Consider the following 20,081-nt stretch of genomic DNA (forward strand, 5'->3'; position numbering starts at 1 on the left):
GAGAAGGGTTCTGAGAGAGTTTCTGGACTAACATCAAATTTGACTGCTATAAAAAGAGTTACAAATGAGAGAGTAGCCCCTGGATCTAACAAAGCATAAACATCAAGGTCAAAGACTCGTAACGTACCAATGACTACATCAGGAGAATCTTCCTAATCCTAGCGAGCTTGGAGGGCATACAACATGTTTTGGCGCTGACCGCCACCTGTACTTGAGTTACCCTGCTGAGTTCGGCGACCTACTGATGCTGCTAAATTTGTAGACTGAGCTCTACCATTGTTTCCTCATTGACCCTGTTTAGAAGGACAATCCTTCAACCTGTGACCAAACTAACCACACCCAAAGCATCCTTCATTTCCTGCAAAACACTCTCCCGGATGGTTCTTACCACATTTTGGACGAGTTGGGTAGGTTCTGGTGCCTGAAACACTACCTTAAGTCTTAGAGCCTGATGCCCAACCTTTTTTATCATTACAGATCTTGGAGGATGGAACACTAGCTGATGAAGGTGCTGGAGTTGAAGACTTCTGCTGATACTACGAGTGATTTCCACCACCGATTTCTGTTGAGAATTGTCATAATTGCATTTCCTTGCTTTCTTATTTTCCTTGGCATGTTCCCTAAGCTTATCACCCTCAACCTGTTGAGCATGATTCATGAGCCTAGAGATGTTCATATCTTCAAGCAATATAGCCTTCCTACACTTTGTCTTCACTAGATCGGATACCCCATACATGAACTTGTTCATTTGAGCCCTGGAGTCAGCAACCATATGAGGAGCATACTTGGAGAGTTGGGTGAACTTGAGTCCATACTCTTGGACCGTCATAGAACCCTACCTCAAATTCATAAACTCCTGAGCTTTTGCCTCCCTCAACTCTCCTGGGAAGAACTTGTCCAGAAAAGTCTCACTAAAGCATTCCCAAGTAATAGGAGTTGCATTTGTACCCGTGTTCTCTTTCCACTGAGTATACCAGATATGAGCTACATCCTTAAGCTGGTAAGATGCCAACTCAACCCTATCATTTCCAGTTACATGCATCACTCCAAAGATCTTCTTGACCTCATCAATGAAGTTTTGGGGATCCTCACCAGTCTGTGATCCTAAGAATTTAGGCGGATTCATCCTCATGAAATCACGAACTCTACCGTCAACTAGTTGACCCAACATTAGCATTTGCCGGAACTGGAGCCTGCTGATTGTTCTGGTTGGTCACGCTCTGAGCCAATAACATGATAGCGTTTCAAAACTCCGCATTCAAAACTTCCTAATTTGGGACTTAAGGAGCTGCGTTTGCATTCCTGGTATTCACATTCCTTCCATAAGCTATACGAGGAGGCATGATCGGAAATGCAAAACGATGAGTCGGAATGAGGAATTAGATCATACCTTACGCACGATAAGAGTAACAAAGAAATTGAAGTTTTCCTAAAACACTTCATAGCCTCCCTCTAATTAGATGTGGTGCACTTCACACCCATGAAAAGGACTCTACTTAGTGCGACTTTTTAGACATCCTAGGACTCTTAAACCTAGTGCTCTGATACCAAGTTTGTCACGCCCCGAGGCTACCCCGGATGCGGACACGGGACCTAGGATCACGAGTGACCCCAAGCTAACCCTGTTGGCATAATCATGAGCATACTAAAGATAAACTGAGTAATAAAGTTGTGCGGAAGATAAATCATATGAAAGTCTGAAATAATGGGAAATACCCATATATTGTCTAGATATATGAAAACTGTGAGTTGAGTACAAATGAAAGGTCAAACTCTAACACTATAGTTGAATCTAACTATGTCTGAAATAAAGCTCTACTGACTAGAAATACTAGGACATGACCCAACTAGATCTAGCAAAAACTGAAACCAAAGCTAAAAGCAATAAGCCATGTCACTAGTCCTTGAAGAATGAGGACTCACCACTGATGCTACTGAACTGAAGATCGGGAACCGATCTATGTGTGATCTGATTGTTGAGGACCTGAACCTACGTCACGAGAAGATGTAGCATAGAGTATGCATCAGTACTTTAGAGTTATTGAGCATGCAGGATAGAGCAAAGCTGAATAATAACATAACTGAAAATATATCTGACATGAGATAAGCAAGATACAACTGAGAATACTGAACATGAAATACTGAATGCAATGACCAATTTATAACAGGCTGAGACTGAATACTGAACTACACTAATAACATGGCCAATGCAATAAAGTCTGACTGAACTGTAAGGAAGCTACTAATAATCGACATAAAACCATATGAGCTAAATGTGGAGTCTGATGTATACTCCCCATCGAGAGGACCCAATATACCTTGCCAGAGGTATAGAGGCATGCTGGCATGATCACTAAAATGATGCCCACAAAGGGGACTTACAACCTACGGGGCACGTAGTTCTAGGACTTGAGGGTGACTGACCCTAGTCCACTCGATATTAAGCTTCCCAATTGATTAAGTAATTTACCATTTTTATGACTGAAGTTCTGTAATACTGGATAGCTCAAATACTGACATGCAAACTCTGAGAAAGTAACAATTATGATTGATAATGTGACATTTGTAAACTGAAGCATGTGTATATCTGGAATAACTGAATAATCTGGCCTAACATGCATAATTCATGAACTAACGAATATATACAACTAGGGTTCTGGATATCATATGAGAAATTGAGTAATAACATGATAATTTAATTTGGATAATTCTAACAGTTGAAAACCCAACAATTCTAACATTCAAGAAACCCTAGGTCTAGATAACATTAAGGTATTCTGACAGAAATCTAGAGACCTAATGGGTGAAAGGAACCCACTAATGAAATCCCACATACCTGGTGACAAATTCAACAGAGAAATCTTTCGATTTCGGGGCTGGAACTGATGGAACATTGTTGCGTTCTTGAACTAGGGTTCTTGACCTCTTTCTCCTTTTACTCTCTAATTTTTCTAAGTTTTGATGAATAATTTGACTTAGGTAAGTTTCAGTTATGTTTCTAGGCTAAAACTTATCAAAACCACGTAGTTTAGGGTTTAAACGACGTAGTTTAGGGGTCCAACGCATAAGGAAAAGACCAAAAGACCCCTGACTTAAAAGTTGTCGGGGTCACCGACTGACGGGACGGATGGACCATCGATCGACTGACGGACCGTGCTGGTCAACCGTCAGTCGACGATTGGGAGCTGAAAGCTGGGGGTTGACCCACGCCCCTGACCACAGACCATGGCCTGACCTATGGTTCGTAGGTCCTGGCGTGGGAGGACCCTTAGCTAGATTTTTGGCTACTTCTGGGGGAGGGATGTAGTGACCATCCACGGACCACCAGCACGGATCATGGGTCACCCTACGATCCGTAGGTGGTGCCCGTCGGTGGCACCTGTAGCTTCTAAAATCTGCAACTCTGGTATGTTTTCATATATGGGGTGTTACATAGATAATGTAGGTCGAGAAATTGCACCGACAACTTTTCTACCCCTTTTCTTGGGTGCTTTTCCCCTTTTGCTTTGGAAGGTGAAGGTACATTCTTCATCGACATTGCCTTCTTAGAACTTTGATTCATCATAGTCAATGGATCAATAAGCTTTTAGATTTGTTTTCAGTGCATTTAGGATCATTAGAATCATAAATTCGATCAGTGTTAGATGTATCTAATCGGGTAATCACAATACTGAAAAAAAAGAGCATCTTCCATATATATATAAGAAAATTGATGAAAACTTTTTTCGAAGAACATCAACATGGAGAAGACGATAAATACCTACTGATAGATTTGAAATTGATTGACTAGAAAGAAAGCTTTTGAAATTCAAATTGGAATTAAGGGGATAACTGATTAGATTATGGGAGTGAAAATAATGAGAAATTGAAGGAGTGAAAGTAGGAGTGGTGAAAGGTGGGTTTGGAGTGGAGAGTAATGTATTCGAACGTTTGGGCTTTTGAATGGAAAAGATGGATTTTTAAAATATTTTGAAATGGTAGAGAATAATATAAAATATAGTAAATAAAGGTGTGTAGATAGGTAATTTTTCCTTTAAAATAAAAAGAGGTATAAAAATAATGAGACATTTAAGTGTAAATATTTTATTTCTTGAGATATAAGTGTTATTTTCCCTTTCAAATACCACCTAATTCTTTTTTCAAATTTGATACTTAGGGATGGCAATGGGGCGGTGCAGGGTGGGGCGGGGTGAGCTTAACACGCAAATTTTTTAATCCGCCCCGCCTCGCCCCGCATAACAACTTTTTTTCATTTTCAACCCGCCCTACCCCGCCCCACATAAACCCACCCCGCATGAACTTGCCCCGCATAACTTTTTTAATATTTTTTTTCCAGTTAAGTTTGATACTAAAAATAAAATTCATAACAATAAATTATTTTTTTCATTAAGTTGTATTGATTTAATAGGATAACGACTTAAAACTTTATTTTTTAGGGGTCAATTGGAAAACATGTAAGAAATTGTATTAATTTTTATTGAACCATTTTCATATACTATCTCGAATATTTTAGTAGATTTATAGAAATTGTCTTGATAATTAATACTCTATCACTCTTATAACATACAAAAAGTTAAAATTAAATTTGAACCCACATAAAATCACATATACCCGCAACCCGCACCGCATTAATTTTTAAAAAACCCACTTCAACCCGCCCCGCCCGGCCCCACATAGCCTTAAACTCACCCCGCCCCCATCCACTCCGCCTCATTGCCATCCCTGTTGATACTTCAGCGGTAGGGATACCAATTTCTAAAATCATTTTTGCATAATTTCTCATAATTCTCCCACTTCGCCCGAAGAACCATCACTTGCTCGAGTTCATTCCCTCATGATTGCAAGGAAAAATTCTTGTTAAGATTTTTATCTTTCTTACAAGGAAATAGCCTTTTAGGAAAAGTGTCTTGACGAAATGATAACCAAAGGCAAACAAAACAAAACAAAGTTGATGTTTTTCATTTTTCCATCTACAATTTCAATAATTGATCATCTTGTTCCATGCAATGGACAAAGCACATTGACAACTCTACTCAGAAAAAAACAGCTAGGCCGGCATGACAAATCAAGTCTCATTAAGTGTTCACCTAAAACAAAATTCACACCAGAAAAAGGACAAGAATATACTAATTCACCAACAAAGTTATAATAGAAGGTCTTTCATGAATCTGTTTTTGTATGCAGCCAACTCTGAAGAGCATTCAGTCCCTTTGCGGTTGAACGAGATGGGAGGTCTATCAACTACACTGAGATTGCATGTCAACGAGCATGAACAGTCCCATATAAAGTACCGCACAACACATTTTTTTACTGTTTCTACGCTTGTAAGGATAAATAAATACTTTATTACTGTTTCTACGCTGGTAATGATTGAAGACAAGTCGGGTAACAAAGATATGAAAAAATCTTCATTTTTTTCTTTCTCCAGAAATATTATCTGAATGGCACTCCTAATTCTCATCAACTCTTTAAACTCTCCCCTGAGACATCTCAATGCTGACAAGTTTATCAAAATTGCTGATACATAATCCTTACCACTAACTTTATGACAGCAAAGTTTGTGTTCCCTAACCACTTGATTGTATTCACCAACCAAAGTAAATGAAACATGCAATTTAACAGTCCTGCAGAAAAAAATACAAAAAGGTGCATCTTAGTTCTCCACTTCAATTAACATGATATATTTGAAATTTGAAAGCAGAAATAGCAAGCATACTGAGACACTTGCTATAATATGAAATATACCAAATGTATCAGAATGTATAACCATTACAGGTACAAAATATGTGTTCGGCTCCAATTCCAGATTACAGTACTTCTACTATTGGTAACATCAAATCAAGAGACAAATTATCAGGCATAATAAGAATTACACTAAGGTAAACTTTACATAGCATTCTCCGATAGAATCAAGAAAATTTCAAAATTACTCGTGTCACCTGAAGACTAAATTTTAGCTCTTTCACCAAGTACTTCCAATATCCATAGAGAAGACTCGAAAAATAATGGTTTAGGCAAATTATCAATTCTGCAGCCAAATGCAAATCAATTCATCCAAGGCAATGGAACTCCTTTTCAATTAATGCAAGTCAAGTCATTCTACAATAGATAGTTGAAGGAGAATAAGAAATGTTTGCTCTTTAATATGGATCTCAAGAGCAATGAGGAAAGTATTCCTTCGTTTGTGCTGTGTACACTGATGCATGGGGAGCCACCCTAACAGCAAAGAACCTGCAGAGGACAATCTACATTAACTTGAGCTTCATGCACGAGCAAGCATGAGAGAATGTGAACCATCTAATACTCGGTTTCCCTATTGCGTACATGCTGCAAAGCATGATGTGTAGCAATGTCAGGAGTCTACTGGGCGATATGCTAGAGACTGTAAAATAGTGGTACTAGGGTGGAAACTCAGAAAGAGCATGGGACGTAACTCCTTTAGTGCTCATGTGTACCATATGGAAGGAGATTCATATCAGCGTGCTTTTAAGAGTGGGACGTAACTCTTTGTAGAGAATCATGTTAGTATATAAACATCAGTGACGTTTAAAGTCTTCGTGCAAAACTATGTTATTTTGTAAGTTAGTCTACTTTTGTGCACACCTTATGTATGCAGGGCTTCCCATCATAAATGTTACTGCTGTTTATCTGCAGATACAACTATAAATAAACACAATCAATTAGTTATAAAATTTAAATTCAAGAATTTTCGTTCGAGTTGGCTGATGGAAATAAGTGAACTGACTCTCACTTTCTGCTTCAGAACGATTCCCTTACTCTCAAAATTTCCTTTAATCAATCCCCTCTCCATAGTCGTTTCCATCCTCTCCTTCATCATATGTCTCCTCTCGCTTCCTTCCCCTTCTTAGACAAACCCTCTTTCCCTTTCCTCCCACCTCATTTCCTCTATATTTCCTCTCCATTTTTTAAGACTTCAAGGCTAACTCTCTAACATAAACTAGAACCTGAATTTGTTCCCCATCCTACATCAAACAAGTTAAAATCAACATCCAGAAAGCCCCCACAAGCATCCCCCACTTTTCTGTGGACTGGCCAGAGTTTCTTTTAGGTCTAATATTACAGCTTCTTTGTAGGTTTATTATTTGCGTCTTTGCTTCTAGAGAGGAGTTTCTCTTTCCGTAAACACATTTGTTTCCATTCTACACTTCTTTCTACAAGCTCATAATGCTACTTTTGGTATTGCAAAACCACTTGGCGTATGTTCTGCAGAGCCGAACATTGATCAATAATAGTATCTTAGGCCTTTTGGAAATCCACCCTATCATCCAACAATCTCATTATTTTCCAGAGCAACACCAAGTGCACGGTTTCTTCTTCACCTTATTTATTGCCTTAAATAATCATTTACCATAATCTTCCTATTAAGATGACTGTTATAAAACTGTCAAATACATAGAGAATGAAGCAATTTTAACATTGTATTAATCCAAAAGGAGAGATATTGTAGGTGTATAAGTTATCTATCAAAGGAAAACAAAATCACTAAATATCTCAACCTATGATTGTGCTATGTATTCTATATGAAGATCTGTCTATGTTCATTCGGTGTCTATGTATATTCTATTACACTCCCCCTCTCAAGTTGTAGATAGATATTAATCATGTCCAACTTGTTACAAAAATATTCCACCCTAGTTCCATTCAAGTCTTCATGAATATATCACTTAATTGCTCTCCTATCTTCACATAGCCAGTAGAAATCATGTTTTCTTTAATCTTCGCACGAACAAAAGTGATAATCAACTTCAATGTGTTTCATTCGATCATGGTACACTGGATTTGCGGCAATGTGTAGAGCAACCTGATTTTCACACCAAAGTTTTGCTGGAGACAAAGGATTCATACCGACTTCAACTAAAAGGTGATGAATCCATGGTATTTCACATGCCAATCGAGACATAGCTCTATACTCAGATTTTGCACTATATCGAGATACAACATTTTGTTTCTTACTCCTCCAAGATAATAGATTTCCACCAACAAAGACGCAGTACCAGCAGTAGATCTTCTATCAATTCTTGAGCCAGCCCAATCAACATATGAAAACACTCAATAAAAGTATGTCTGTGATCATTATAGAGTATGTCAAGGTAGGAGCTCCTTTTAAGTAGCACAAGATCTGATCCAAGGCTACTTAATGTTTGACTGTCAATCCAGACATGAATTGACCAATGATACTAATGCATATGCAATATCTGGACGGATCACTATGAGTTAGTTCAATTTCACAACTAACCTTTTGTATCTTTCCGGATCATCAAAAGGGTCACCATCATCCTTAGTAAAAAGTACATTAGGAACTATTGGTGTACGACACCGTTTGGCTCCCAATTTTCCAGTTTATGCAAGTAGGGCACTACATACTTTCTTTGGACAAGAAAATCCTCTTTCTTGTTTTTTGCTACTTCGATGCCCAAGAAGTATTTCAACTACCTCAAGTGTTTGGTATGAAACTTGGCACGTAAAAACTTCTTGAAAGGAGAAATTCCTGCAAAATTATCTCATGTAATAACAATATTGTCAACATAAACAACGAAAAGAGTGATACCAACTGTTGATTGTCCGTAGAGAACTCAGTGATCACACCGATACCCTTTTGAAGGCGAAAATATCCCAAGAAAACACACTTCAATGCATTTGGATACAACTAGGTAATAGGTGGTTGAACATCTCGAACATAACATGAGCTTCCAAATACCCCAGGTTCCATCGAAATTAGTGACTTATATGGAAAAAGAACACTGTTAGGCACATTACCAACAAGCACATTCGATGACACACGATTTATTAGAAAACGAACAATAGAGATTACACAACCCAAAGTTGTTTAGGAACCTTCATTTGGAACAAAAGTACCCCAGCTGTCTTAAGAAGATGCCTATTCTTCCTCTTAACAACTCCATTTTGAGAGGATATTTCTTGAGTTGTTCCATCACTTCAAGAAATCATATTTCTCTTGACTAATTTAAACCTAAAATCCTTTATGCTTCTCCAGCCGAATTCTCATGTGGTCGAATTGTCGTCCAACAGTCACTAAAAATAAACCCGAGGCATGAATAAAAAAGAGAGGAAATTTGCATGGTCCATCAGAAGTCAGGTCTCATAAATTATCAAAAACAAGAATTTCGGGAAACACACAAGACTGCTGTATTGGGTTCAGATGAGAAACAAAAAATTGCAAAGTACCTTGCGTGAAGGTAGTGCATGGGCGTATACTCAAATGCCAACCACATTGCTGTATAAACTCCAAAGAAAACTATATCTGATAATTGTTCCGCACTCCAACGTTAAGATCATATTACAGTTAATAACTCCACATGAGAGATCTGACTTGCCATATAAGCAAATGGAAGAGTCCAAACACTCAGTCACCATTTTGGGCTGCTGGATTTCTACCTTTAATCAGCTGCTTCAAATAGGAAAGAGACATTTAAAAACAGTAGGTTTTTATTAGCAAGACCAACTTGTCCAGATAAAATTTTAAAAATAGGAACTAGTAAATGGTGCCATCTCGTATGAAAACTTGAAGGATCCCATTGAACAGGAAAAAGTATCAAAATCCCAACGCCAGGTTAGAAGATACAACCTTGTAGAAGTACTTCCTCCGCAGTTTGATGGCAGTCCGTACACACCTCTTGACCCGAATCTTTAACATATTGTCGTTGAATATCTGATGCATGTTCAACATATAATTATCAGTAAATAGTAAATACTAACAATGTAACTCCAACAAATTCATAATTTTCATGCAATGTGCACGTGTGTAAACTCCAAACAAATTCATAATTCATAAGACAGGCAAATACAGAGAGAGAGAGAGAGAGGTGCCAGAAAATAATTCAAGACCAACATCCACATCAGATAGCACCAAGGTAAAAATGAGGAGGCATCTGAAAAACCAGCCAAAATGACAGAATAATCAATCACCGCCCCTAAAGAAGATAATAACGCCATGTTCATGAAGTGAGGTGCAGTCCAAGGTCCATCAGCATGTTAATATAGTAAATTGATATATCAACGGAAGGACAAACACACTTTAAAATATAACAAGCATGATAAACATAAAAATAATCTGAATCTTCAAAATTTATTTTTAACCCTTCAGCAGCAAAATAGAGATGCATTAAGTTCCTGTTGACTACACTTGGACCTAAATACACAAAGCAATTTTTAGGGAAGTAATGGTTGATCACGAGTTTACGTACATCACAGCATGTTCAAAAGTTACACAACTTAGGAGGTTTTCAGCTGTAATGCCAAAACCTGATATTTTAGCATAATAACTAGCTAATGTTTTGGAAACACGATCCAGGAAGCAATTAACGATATTAGTAGCTAAACCATCAGGGTCATGTAAAATGAGAAACAAATAAAGAAATAAATAAAGAGAAATCTTCAATGCAACATATGTTTTTGTCTGTAGTAGTATAGTGACTAGTGATAAGAAGATTTAACAGGAAATATAGGCAAATTCTTGTGGAGTCCAAAACTAAAAAGATGAGATTAAACAAACAGAAAAATAAGCACCACCACATAGAGTTGCTGAACTGATTACTTCACATTACCTTTCAAAATCAGAATGACACATAAACCAAAGTAATTAACAATGACATAATCACACAGTTGAAAGCATCCACTCAACGATCAGTGTAGCACAGTCGATGTTAATTTAAATAAACCTGCCTTTATAAGATCATCAATTGAGTGAGTTTGTTTAATGATCTTCTGGTGGTTCATGACAAGAATAGCTGCTACACAAAAAACTGGTAATTCATCGACAGTACTCCTTGTTGATGAGACCATATTAACACTGTGCATGCCACTACTTTTGGACCAAAAATTCCTTGTAAGGCCACAAAATGGATGAGCTAAGGAAAGCTTCATCCCGTTGTTTGCAGAGACAGTATGCTCTCCACTTCCATGTTTAGAGGGCGAGTCATCCTTTGAATCACTATTGTTATTCTCAATAATTTCTTCTCCTGATTCTGCCTCAGATTCCTTTGGAATCTGAATGACCAATATTTCAGGGCAGTTCTCCTCTAGATGATAAGCAACCGATTCATCAAAATCTGCAGCCCACATCATCTGCAAAGTCCAAATAAGTTAAGCAGATGAATAACAACAGAAAACACCTAATGATATTGAAGAGAAAGAAGACATGCTTGTGACTAAACGGAACAAAAACTATCCATATTAAATATCAATAATATTGCATGACAATCGTGTTGATGAACGAAATCTTAGTCATATGAGATCTCTGAACTTTATTGTCGCTCCACGCTCCTTGATAATTCTTTTCCTTCTCCTTACTACAAATGCTCGCAATTGTATGTTTTTATAAGTGTATGGGGGATACTACATTTAGGATAAGTCTGTGGTGAAAAATGGTAGAGAGCTTGAATGGTGATACAGTCATATCCCTGAAATGTTAAACAAGACTAACTTAGCTGATTATATGGCTACTCCCAAAAGATGCTATAAAGCTAAATAGTAGATAGAGCTGAATTTAAGATGTATATTATTAATAGACACAGCACTGTCATTTTCAATCATCTCTTTGTCTATTCTTAGGAAAATAAAAAGAGAAGTAACCCAGAAATTAGAACTCATTAAGAAAAGGGTCCAGGTAAACAAATCCATCAAATTACAAGAGAACTTCTGATGCTATAGTACTTGTCCTGCTAAAGGATTGGTGCTTTCTCATTAGGGCATGTCCTTTCACCTTGCAACTAACATTCTGATTCTCGATAAAAACAGAAACACAAACCTCCCACATACAAAGAACCTCATTAAAAGATAATTCTCGGCGGAAGAGCACCAAAAGCATCCGGAAGGCGAAGTGAAGGCTTTCAGCACCTATGCTTGACAAATGAGAAAACATTTCTCGATCTGTAAGTTCCACAATATGCCATAGAGCTTGCAATTGCTTCATGACTCCAGTTGGCCCTTCCATCTGAAAGTTCTCACGCTGAAGAGAAGGAAACACTAAATAAAGTCACAAGCACCAAAAGAAAGGAATAACAATGAAGAACTAAAGACGGAAATAATGCATGAATTGTTGTTCATGTACAGACCATTCTCCGTAGAAGCATCTCAAAGCACCAGAATGCATCAGCATTATCCTCAAACAGAACAACAAAAGGAGACAAGAGATCACTCATTCCTAGAAAAAATAAGAGAAGAAAATAAAGGAATCGCTTCAAGAGCTTTGAATTGATACAGCAAAAAGAACTTTGTCAGAAGACAAGGAACAACCTTGGCAATATCCCGTTGCCGGATCAACCCATGCATAAACAGCCAGGATATCTGACATTCTAGCCAAATTTTTTCTATCCTCATAGAATTCAAGATGGCTATCTGTTCTGACTACATCAACAACTAAAAGCCAAAAAAGGAATTCTATTTCAATACCATTAACATTCAGGTAAATAAATTTTCTGTAGGAAAAAAGAGGTGATCACTAATGCTGAACTTACCTATCTGATGTAATGTCCAGAGCCATTCCGACACTCTTTCATCACTGAAACCACCTCTTGGAGGTGTTCTCGCATTCATACTTGGAGTGTCGGGTGCGTCAGATATTCTGAGTTTGGTAAAAATCTCTGTTTCACGTTCCTGGAATTTTCCAGACCATGACACTGAATCCGGCCCAGTAGGATGAACCCTCTCAATTTCAGAGTTCAGGGAATGAGACACGTCATTTGATGAGGAAACATTTGCTTCTACGACTAGATCTGCATTATTATTTATTCTGAAACTGTGCATCTTGTCTTCTCCATATTTCAATTTACGCCTTGCTAAATTTCTCTTACCATATGACCTATGACCTTTCTTATTTTTGATACTCTTTCCAAATAAGTCAGTAACAGGTAAAGCAGGAAAATCAAAATAGTTCTCATTTACAGATGCTGATTGACATGCTTCACCCGCATGTTCGGTGGATCGGCAGCCGTATGGACCCAAAGTAGGCACAGAAAAGAAAGAGTCCAATGCTGCCTCATCTGTGCTTCCCCTTGCACTTATAAGGTCACCGGAATCAGTAGAGCTTTCCCTTTGATGTGTATGTTGTGTGTCTATACAATTATTATCAACATCACTGTTACCGTATAAATTGTCAGTATTTACATCAGAAGCTTGACTGCTCTTGACATCAGCTTCTCTTCGGCAGTCATCTTTGGAACTTGTTCTCATGTCCATGACCTTGGACCCAACAACATAAGCAAGGGAACCAGTTCCTACACTGGAATGCATTGATTGGCACTGCTTTATGAGGTCTCTGTAGCGTTCCCTGAGGAGATATTACGGATATACAGAAGTTCATATGCCAAAATTTGTTATTTGGAAAAGTGAAGACATCTCTCTTAGGTCCTCTTTTTTCTTACGCAGGTGGTACACTTTCTATAACAAATAAATTACCCCCTCTTTTAAAACACCAAAAAGAAATAACAAATCAAGGAATCAGAATCTTTTTCAGAACTAAGAAGTCCCTCGCACAATGGCAATGGATATTGGAAAATAAAGATAAGATAATTTGGTGTGTCTGATAAAACAAGCATGAGTCTGACTCCACTACAAGGCAATGGACGACTTTATTCGCATCTTTCAGGAATAAATTACTACAATGGATATGCAAATGCTAAAAGTGAGGACAGAACAATTGAGTGGGGATGTGAGGGGTTTTCACAAGCAGACAGTTGAGCCATTAAAATGTTGGGAGCGAGATACAATAGATTCCCGAGGAAAAAGTGGGATGTGAGTCATTCTCTAAGACACTGAAGATGTTGAAGATATAATTCAATAAATAAAGCGAAGATTTTAGACGAGATAGCAGTCTGTTTCAAAATTATTCTATTTCTTCCTCTCTCTGTTGCAGTCCTTTTTTATTTGTGAATTCTTTGTCTCTGTCTCTTTATTTTATTATTCTATTTCAGTGAATTTATTTTTCTAATAACAGCAATTTAAATGGAATCATCTGATGAAAGGAGAGACCCAACTTTCAACCCAACGTATTTCGTAACAAGGTTACTGATGAAGCGTGTAACCATCTCACAAAAATCTTAAATTGTTAGAAAGAGCACACTTTTATTTACTTAATTATATTCTCAACATGCCCCCTCCATGTACGAGCCTACAAATTTTTCATGGGCCAAGCACATAGAAGTTCATTTTGATAATGGGAGTTGGTCGGATTCCATCCTAGGACCTCTGTCTACTCTAATACAATATTGAAGTGTGTCACCATCTTATAAGCTGTTAGAGAGAGTACACTTTTATTTACTTAATTATATTCTCAATAGTTACCAAAGTTTGAATTGATTGTCACACACATCGTAGAGATGGTAATAGCAATGTCATATCCCGTCCAAAATATGAGGAACATGTTAAGGAAAATTTAGAAAAGTATGTTGAGAAAAAATATGAACGAACATGAGGGTCATGATTTGTCAATACCCCTTCTCTCAAAAATAATTAAAAAATTAAAAAAGTAATATTCTCTTCAACTTGTAGATTTACTGGTGGTAGGTCCTACAGAAGTTTATTTCACGAAGTATCTGAAGGATGTGGTTAGGCAAGAAAAGAGGTGAACATCCCATAGAATTGCCAAGAAGATTTTGACGGATTGTGCAGTTGCAATGTTTGCACGATGGATGCATGATGTTGGGCTTCCTTTCAGTTGTGTCAATTTTATGGATAGCTTTCAGTTTTTGTTGAGGTTGTAGGTTAACATGCTCCAGGAATGAAGCCCCACACCAAGTTACTTTGAGCACACATCAAACGGTACCATTTACCATGATATGCAATATACAACATCCACAACGTAGTCCTTTAGAATTAAAGAGGCTTGTTTAGGGAGAAATTATTCTCTTAATAGTTTCTACACTTTCTTTAATATTATTAGTTTTCTCATAAGTAGGTCATTGAACAAATCATATTAAGTATTATGCACTCTTTTATTCTACTTCTCTTTTGTTTCTGATCTATCCTCATTTAAGGTTTGCAGTTGTTAGTTTCTGCATAACACCTTGTTATTTCGATATTAGAGTAAATGGTTCAATGAGGTCGAAGACTGGTTCAAAGTAAGTTCAGCTCAAGTTGTAACCAATTTGACGATAAACAAATTGTCAAAAAAAAGTTTGAAGTACTACATATGGAGATAATTTTCAACAATCATGTTGCTACATCTTTAAAAACAAAAAGTATTTTTAAGCCATGCTTACTTTTAATGCATGGGCTCTAATTTTCAGCTCATGCTTACTTTTAACACATGAACTTCAACTTTCAACTGTTGCTTACTTTCAACACTTGGGTTCCAATGTTCAATCCATGTTTACTTCTATTGCATGGGCTCCGACATTCAATCTATACAGATATGGCACCTAGGTCTAACTCAACTCCAAGAGCTAGCTCATGAGGGGAGAATTGTACAAGTCTATACAAACAGACCACCCGTTCATTCCCCAATCGATGTGGGACTCTAACCCACTCTAACACCACCTTCACATCCACACCCAACTAGAGTGTGGACTAAGAGCCCAAATAGGGATGATTCTGGCTCTAATACCATGTAAAGATATGACACATTAGCTTAACTCAACTCCAAAAGTTAGCTCAAGAAGAATGGATTGCTCAAATCCATATACACAAACCACTAGTTCATTAGTGTAGGATATTTACTTGCATTTGATAGAACCACTAGTAATTGTATATATACATGTATTTCCGAAATAATGAAATATAAGTTCTTCCATTTCATATACTAGTTACATGGTATAAGAGCCAGATCTTTGGCTTCGCCGTAGTTAGGCTTATTGCCTTAACACCGAACTCAATTTCAGTCCAACTTCCTTCTCCTCTCTGACATCGCCCTGCCTTTTCCAGACTATATATTTTGTGGTCCTCTCAGTTGGATCTAGTGAGATCCATTTTTTTGCTTCATTTCTCTAGATCATTTCTCTAATCTAATCTATAGGTGGCTATTTCTTTTCCAGGTTCTACTCGTTTGTCTAATCTAATCTTTAAGTGGCTATTTCTTTTCCAGGTTCTACTATTTTTATTTGGGTGAGTGGAACTTTAGTTGAGGGATCATATTAGTCCTCTATTTGTTTGAGAAGAACCTGATCAAGTCCTCTGCTTTATTTGAGAAAATTTGTCCTCTATTTTGTTTGAACTTGTTCAAATGGTGTTGGATTAATTCTTTGGTTTTCATCTTGTGCCTCTTATTTGCTGGCAGATATTTATGGCTAGGGCTTCTATTTTGTGAAGTTCGATTATTCTCTCTTTTTGGTGGAAATTCTTGATTGAAAAAGAAGGAACAAATCTCGGTCCATGCTTCTCCAGGTTGCCTTGACATTAATAGTTGATTTTGTGTTAGTTCCCTAGTCTGTTTCACGTGGTTTACTTGATTGGAGTTTTATTTGTGTCTAGAAAAGACTTAGTTTGGGTATAGTTTAGCTTTGGAGGATTCTCAATGAACTTATTTTGATACTATGAATATATTAGTTGGGAAAATGACTGCTTCTAGTCCATTATCAGATAAAATGGTTTTGGTTTCGGATAGGAGTTTGCTAAATTCTCTCAATATCAAAAATCATTAAAGGATACACACTTCAATTAATGTCTTTCTTGAGCCAGATAAAACATGTCTTATCACCTCTTCAAATAAATGGGTGATTGATTTAGGTGCCACAAATCACATGACATGTAATCCTAATATTTTTGTCTAGCGTTTGATCACACAAAGCACCCTCTCCAGTTAGATAATGGATCAACTTGTAACAGTGGTAGATTTGGGATTGTTCAACCAACCTCATCGATTGCCCCGTTATTTGTATTTAGTCTACCAAAGTTGCCTTTAATTTGATTTTTGTTAGCAAAGTTACCAAAGAACTTAATTGTTATATCTCATTCTTTCCTGATCATTGTTTGTTTTGTGATCTTACCACGAATCAGGTTATTGGTAAAGGATATGTATACATTGAACTCTACATCCTTGATGAATGAGAGTCTTGGTCAGTTGCCTGATCTAGTATCGTGGATGCATTTGAAACACATTGTCAATTGGGACAACCTTCTCTACCTCTGCTACAGAAGCCCTGTCCTCAGTTCCAAAATATTTCTTCATTGGAATGTGAATCATGTCGGTTTGCAAAATACATAACTGAGTAGGTCCAAGAGTTAATATGTGGGCTGAGTTAGTTAATTCTAGGGTCTTGGGACCATGTCATGTCATTTTCAAAATTGGGCACAAGTATTTTGTCACTTACGCGGATGATTTCTCTCGGATGACCTGGATTTAATTTATTCAGTGCCTTTTATGCTGAAATTAAAACTCAATTCAATGCTTCCATGTGTATTCTAAGGAATGATAATGCTAAAGAATACATGTCACAGTTGATTTGGTCCTACGTGAGACAACATAGTATTCTCCATCGATCTCCATGTGTTGATACACCCTCTCAAAATGGAGTTGCTGAGCGGAAGAGCAAACATCTACTTGAGACAGCTTGGGCATTCTTATTCCAAATGAAGGTTCCTAAATAGTTTACGCCAATGCGGTCTCAAGACTTGTTTTCATATTAATCGCATGCCATCTGTACTTAGTGGTGACATGCCTTATCATGTTCTTTTTCCAAACAAGTCACTATTTCCAGTGGAACCTAAGGTGTTTGGAAGTACATGTTTTGTTCGAGATGTTCGATCATTCGTTACCAAGTTGGATTCCAACGTATTGAAGTGAGTTTTCTCGAGATATTCTTGCCTTTAGGAAGGTATAAGCATTATTCTACTGAACTTGGAAAATATATGGCATCAACTTGTGTGGTATTTTAGAAATTACACCATTCTTCTATGCACCTCCCATTTCTACGAGTCAAGAAAAGGAAGATGAATGGTTAGTCTATCAAGTTACTCGTTTCCTGACAGGAAAATTAGATAAAGTTGTTCTTCCGTTTCTTAGTACTTCTATTGAGCACTAATCCACTATTGTGCCTTCAACAGTTATTCTTTTTGCGCCAGCAAAAGTGCCAATTGTTCAAGTTTACTCAAAGAGAAGAGATATCAATGATATGTCTTGCACTAGTTCCTTTGTCATCAGATTTTCCTCCGCCTGATACTTTAGAAAACATTGACCTTCCAATTACTTTTCGTAAAGGTACATACTTGCAAATCCACATATTCAATTACTAATTTTGTTTCCTATAACCGCTTACCCTCCACATCTAGATCTTTGATTGCTTCTATAGACTCCATCATTGTACCTAAAGCAGTGAAAGAGGCTTTGAGTCATTATAGATGGTCTAATGCAATGCTTGAGGAAATACATGCCTTCGAGGAAAACCACTTGTGGGATTTGGTGGATCTACCCAAAGGGATGAAACCAGTGATATGTAAGTCAGTCTTTTACGGTTAAAGTTGACTGAAATGGATTTTTGGCAAGACTAGTGACTATTCCTCAAAATTGCTCCTTGTGATGCAACGAAACCATGGAAATGATCTCAAGACACAACAACACCTATAATAAAAGGAATAACTGACTTACATCAGGATGTCTTTTTCTTAGTTATTCTAATTTTGGTTATCGTATCATGCTAAAGGGTATGCTCAGACTTATGGGATGGATTATTTCGCCATCTTCTCCCTGATTGCCAAACTCAATTTTGCCTGCTTCTTCATTCTCTAGCTGCTTCATAGAACTGGCCTTTACATTATTCCTTCATGGTTATTTTCAAGAGAAATTGTATACGGAGCAACCACCCAATTTTGTTGCTCGAGGGGAAGTGTCTGACATTTAAGGAAATCCTTGTATGGCTTGAACAGAGCCCTCGAGCTTGATTTGGCAATTTAGTGAGATGGTTCAGATTTGGCCTGAAAATGAGCAAATGTGATCATTCAATCTACTATCAACAATCAACAACTTGCACTATCCTCCTTGTTGTATATGTTGATGACATTGTCATCATAGAAAACGATTATGCATGAATCTTTTCCCTTTAAGTCTTTCCTGCATACGAGTGGTCCAATTGAAATGCTTTTGTAGAAGTCAATCGAAGCAAGAATGGAATTCATCTACCTCAGAGAAAGTATATTCTTGACCTACTTGCAAAAAATGGAAAATTGCAAGCCAAACCCTGCAGTACTCTAATGATTCCCGATGTGCATCTTATAAAAGATGATGGTGATCTCCTTGAATGATCCAAAGAGATAAAGGAGGTAAGTTAGGAAGTTAAACTACCTCACTATGACTCATTCAAACATTGTCTTTGTTGTATGTGTTGTTAGACAACTCATGTCCGCACCTACGGTTAAACATTGGCCAGCTTTGAAACAAATTCTATTTTACTTAAAAGGCACTACTAGACTTGTTATATTGTATAACAATCACGAACATACTTGTGTTGAGTGTTTTGTAGATGTTGATTAAACTGAATCCAAAATTAATAGAAGATCTACTATAGGCTATTTAGTCTTCGTTGGAGGAATCACGATTGTTGTCAAGAATATCAAGGCCAAAGAGAAGAATTGTTAGGGCTTGCCCTAATTTTCTTACCATATTTGGATTTACCTTTTATTGAAGGAAGGGAATAGAGTTCACCATGATTAATCTTTACTTTTCCCAAGAGAAAATATAAATAGCTTTGATATTTCGGTAACCTCTTTCACAGAAGAAAAGGCTTTGGATTTCTATAAATTGAAGATCCTTCACAAGAACACAATAGCATCCTCAATGTAATCCTTTAGGGGTCGTTTGGTGTGAAGTATAATACCAAATAGTCATGGGATTAAATTATAGTACCACTTAATTTGTTGTTTGGTTGGCAAGTCCGGGATAACTTATCCCGGGATTAATAATTAGTACCGGGATAAGTTATCCTTCCCCTTGGGTGGTATAGTAATCTTATCCCAGGATAAAATAAGTAAATGACAAAAATGTCTCTTTCAACCCTTTTTAGACATCACTTTTTACATTCATGAAGGGCATTTTTGTAAAAGAGTAAATTGTTCTTTAAATTTATTATTTTGAATACAACAAACCAAACACTCAATAAAAAATAATCTTATCA

The 20,081-nt window shown here is 37.2% G+C and overlaps 1 protein-coding gene across 1 annotated transcript in view; it reads right to left on the reverse strand.

Annotated features, from left to right (window-relative positions):
* Positions 1-5,387: 5,387 nt before the first annotated feature.
* The window catches only part of LOC125830041 (uncharacterized), a 38,648-nt gene continuing 23,954 nt past the window's right edge, over positions 5,388-20,081 (reverse strand). The window contains exons 5-12 of the mRNA XM_049509257.1: positions 12,498-13,309; positions 12,277-12,399; positions 12,096-12,184; positions 11,789-11,989; positions 10,705-11,106; positions 9,608-9,691; positions 9,208-9,427; positions 5,388-5,624 (exon numbers count right to left, since the gene is read on the reverse strand). Coding sequence (XP_049365214.1) covers positions 9,386-9,427; positions 9,608-9,691; positions 10,705-11,106; positions 11,789-11,989; positions 12,096-12,184; positions 12,277-12,399; positions 12,498-13,309 — 1,753 coding nt within the window. The 3' untranslated portion in view covers positions 5,388-5,624; positions 9,208-9,385. The remainder of the gene's footprint in view (positions 5,625-9,207; positions 9,428-9,607; positions 9,692-10,704; positions 11,107-11,788; positions 11,990-12,095; positions 12,185-12,276; positions 12,400-12,497; positions 13,310-20,081) is intronic.

Source organism: Solanum verrucosum, unplaced genomic scaffold, assembly GCF_900185275.1.
Source record: "Solanum verrucosum unplaced genomic scaffold, falcon-dt-bn FXZP01000151.1, whole genome shotgun sequence".
In the NCBI taxonomy this organism is placed as follows: domain Eukaryota; kingdom Viridiplantae; phylum Streptophyta; class Magnoliopsida; order Solanales; family Solanaceae; genus Solanum; species Solanum verrucosum.